The 3,733-nt window shown below is 60.0% G+C and overlaps 1 protein-coding gene across 1 annotated transcript in view; it reads right to left on the bottom strand.

Annotated features, from left to right (window-relative positions):
- Positions 1-3,682, bottom strand: part of LOC103914310 (separin-like) — a gene marked incomplete at both ends in the record, with an annotated part of 4,674 nt that extends 992 nt beyond the window's left edge. The window contains 10 exon segments of the mRNA XM_009320926.1: positions 72-200; positions 409-580; positions 737-856; positions 945-1,079; positions 1,169-1,386; positions 1,422-1,572; positions 1,782-1,926; positions 2,134-2,376; positions 3,112-3,305; positions 3,546-3,682. Of these exon segments, the coding sequence (XP_009319201.1) occupies positions 72-200; positions 409-580; positions 737-856; positions 945-1,079; positions 1,169-1,386; positions 1,422-1,572; positions 1,782-1,926; positions 2,134-2,376; positions 3,112-3,305; positions 3,546-3,682 (1,644 nt within the window).
- Between the last annotated feature and the right edge of the window lie 51 nt (positions 3,683-3,733).

The raw sequence follows: 3,733 nt of genomic DNA, 5'->3' as shown, positions 1-3,733 counted from the left end.
GAGGCGGGCAAGGAGCCCGACTCTTTCCAGAGGAGCACTTGGCTTTCGGTCCGCGCGAGCAACCGGCTCACCGTAATCCACAAACTGGACGTCGGACGCCGTCGTCTGACAGCCCAGCACGTCGCTGCCCATCAGCAGGAGGATGATGCTGCGGAAGAGCTTGTGGGCTTCGGCGAGAGCCGTCTCGGGCGTCTTCCACCCTGTACGAGGGCGGTCGTGGGTATCAGCACAAACCAAGACTCTCCCCCAGCCCCAGCACAGAGCAACTCCCCCAGATTCCCTCTCCTCGGCCCAAACGGGCTGGTTTGGAGAGACCCAGAGGTGAAACGTTTGCACGTTGCTTCGCCCACCAACCCCTGTCAGCCTGGTGCTCACCAGGAGGGTTTTAAACATCCCCCGGCAACTCACCTTGCACAAAGATGCACTGCCGGAGCTCCAGTGAGAGGCAGGCAGGGGGGAGGCTTAGGTAGACGGTCACCAGCTGAAGGACGTGGGCTCGCAGCAGGTACCAGACCTTGGTGATTTTTTGCAGAGCTGGGTTCTGGAGCACCCCCAGCAGCATGGTGAGACCCTCTTCAATCTGCAGAGGGAGAAAGAGTCACCATTCGTGGTCCAGGGTGATTCCATGCCCAAGGTCCCTAGCGAGAGGTATTCAGATAGCCAGACAGAGCTGCTGCAGTCTCCCCTTGCCCTCTGACACTACTTCTGAGGCAGAAAAGGGGTTTAGGAGCCTTACCCGGCGGTTGACGCAGCACAGCTGGCTGCGGAGCAGGAGGCAGGTTTGCTGCAGCAGCAGGTAGGAATCGTCGCTGCTGTCGGCTTTCTGCAGGCAGGATTCTGTCTCCTCCAGGAAAAGCTGGAAACCAGCGGGCCGGCGTGAGGGCTGCAGCCTCGGGGATCGGCCCAGCTCGCCCCGCAGCCCCTTCCCTCCCTGCCAGACTTACCTGGGCATAGCTGGGGCACTCCAGCTGGAAGAGCAGCTTGGTGACCTGGCACAGGGCGCCGGCCGTGCCCAGGCTGTCCCCGAGTGCGCTGCACAGGGCTCTGACCAGGAGGTAGCTCTCCATGGCTTGCAAGGGCTGGGGGCAGGAAAAACCCCACCGTCACACTCAGAGACCACCTCAGAGGGACTGTGTGTGTCTGGGGAGGCTGCCGTCCCGCCGGCCACCTCCCCACCAGCGTTACCTTGGCCAATCAGCTTGTACAGAGCTGCCAGGAGCTGCAGGGAGGCTACAGTCTGCTCGGGGCTTCACACGGCCGGGATGCCCAGTGTCGCCAGGAGCTGCTTCCACAAGGCGAAGGCATCATCCAGGCTTTTGGACAGAGCTGAGGGCACACCACGGTCTGAGACACCCTGACCTGAAACCAGGCGCTCCCGGAGAGCCTCTTCACGAAGGGCCCAAACCCGCCAGCATCCTCACCGGTCTCTGTCGCCAGGTTGAAGGAGATGCCGTCGTACAGGAACCTGTCCTCCAGCAGCCTGCCTTCGTAGTTGAGGTCGTTGGGCTCAAAGTCGTCCAGGTTCTTCAGCCCCTGAGCTTTGGCTCTCTGGACCCTCTCTATGCTCTGCAGCCGGGGAGAAGGCAGCGGCAACGCACGTTAAGAGACACCACGGGGTTTCCAGCGGGGTCTGAGTGGCTTTTGGTTGCCCCAGTGCAGAGCTGAGCCTTGCCAGCAAGGCTGAGGAGGGCACCCGACACGTGCATGGAGCCCCATGGTGTTTCCACATCAGGACCTGTTTTGGCATCCCACAGCCCCCCTCCGCCGCCGCCCCCACCCACCTTCTCCAGCTTGGACTCCAAGGTGCAGATATAGAGCCAGAGCAGAGCCTGCGCCTGGTCATCGAGGAGCCGGTCCCGGTTCTGGGAGTTCCTGGGTACCAACTCCAGCAGCCGCAAGGCTTCCCGGACCGAGTCCAGGGAGGAGCTGCCGGAGAGAGGGATTAGAAACAGCCTTCTGCCCCCAAAACCCCTGGAGCATCTTAAGGGGAGGAACAGACATACCACAGGACCCCAAACAGAGCAAACAGCCAGAGCAATAACACTCCAGATCCTTAAAACTGCCCCTGAGGACCCTCAAATGCTCCTTGGGGACCTTCAGGGACACAGGGAGGTGATCCTGGCATCCACCCACCAGTCCATCTGCTGGGCGTAGCTGTGGTAGCACAAGACCTGGGCCAGCTCCGTCAAGCCGATAGCTCGCTCATGCAGGCGGCCGCTCTCCTCCGAGCAGATCTCCAGCAGGTCGCAGAGGACGTTGTAGCGTTCCTGCCCCGTGTCGGCTCGGACGGTCTTGTAGGCCTTCAGCTCCGCAAAGAGGACGGTCACCAAGGTCTCCGCGTCCAGGCTGTGCCCCTCCAAGCCTTCCTTCAGGGTCCTGTGGGAAATGGGAGCTGTAACGGGGGGCGGGGGGACGGGGACTCTGCACAGAGCGCAGTGGAGCCAGGCATGTCTCACAGGGAGAAATGTCCTCATTAGGGAAGTGATCGTGCCCCTGTACTCAGCACTGGTGAGGCCGCACCTCGAATACTGTGTTCAGTTTTGGGCCCCTCACTACAGGAAGGATGTTGAGATGTTGGAACGTGTCCAGAGAAGGGCAACGAGGCTGGTGAGGGGTCTGGAGAACAAGTCTGATGAGGAGCGGCTGAGGGAGCTGGGGTTGTTCAGCCTGGAGAAAAGGAGGCTGAGGGGAGACCTCATTGCTCTCTACAACTACCTGAAAGGAGGTTGTAGCGAGGTGGGTGTTGGTCTCTTCTCCCAAGTAACTGGCAAAAGGACGAGAGGAAATGGCCTCAAGTTGCGCCAGGGGAGGTTTAGATTGGATGTAAGGAAAAATTTCTTTACTGAAAGAGTGGTTAAACATTGGCACAGGCTGCCCAGGGAAGTGGTGGAGTCCCCATCCCTGGAGGTATTTAAAAGACGGGTAGATGAGGCGCTTAGGGACATGGTTTAGTGGGCTTGGTGGTGTTGGGTTGACGGTTGGACTCGATGATCTCAGAGGTCTTTTCCAACCTTTATGATTCTACAATTCTATGATTCATTTTACCAGCTTGGGAACCGTGGCTCTCAAGACATCCACCCTCCACGCACCGGGCAGCCTTCCAGGTCTTACCGTAACCGTAACTCCTCGGCCCCCTGTTTCGCAGCATCTGTTTTGACTCTGGTCCAGAGGGAGACGGGCTCTGCCAGCAGCTCCCCGATCCGGCCCCGCAGCGCGGCCAGCCACAGCACCACGCACGCCAGGGCTCTCTCCAGCTGCCCCAGCTTGCGGTGGCTTTCCACCTGCAGCCTGAAGCATTTGTGCAGCTGCGGGGAGAGCACAGAGAACCAGCTTCAGCACCCTGTGGGAGCAAACTCCCTGCGCCTCCCACGTCCCATACCACAGCCCCCTTTCCCCACCCGGGCGAAGGGAAGACCTCGGAGCAGGGAATTGGGGTTGTTCCAGGAGCAAAAGTTGGTCCCATCCTCTCCTTTGCTCCCCTGGCACCAGGATCAGACCGTTCAGTTCAGCCCCGTTTGCGCCAGAAGCGTCAGAGAAGCGCTCACCCTCTCCGGGGGTATCTCTGGACACGCATAGGCATCTGCTGTCTCCAGCCTCTTGCAGAAGAGCTCGCAGACGGAGCTGGCCTCCTCGTGAAGGTTCTGGTTGTAGAAGAGGTAGGCCAGCTTGAACGTGCACGACACTGCCACAAGTGAAACCCAAATATTAAAGATGTGACGGAGAGAGAACACGA

Source organism: Pygoscelis adeliae, unplaced genomic scaffold, assembly GCF_000699105.1.
Source record: "Pygoscelis adeliae isolate BGI_AS28 unplaced genomic scaffold, ASM69910v1 Scaffold923, whole genome shotgun sequence".
Lineage (NCBI taxonomy): Eukaryota > Metazoa > Chordata > Aves > Sphenisciformes > Spheniscidae > Pygoscelis > Pygoscelis adeliae.
Note: the sequence above shows the minus strand (reverse complement) of the source record. Positions and strands in the feature narration are given on the sequence as shown.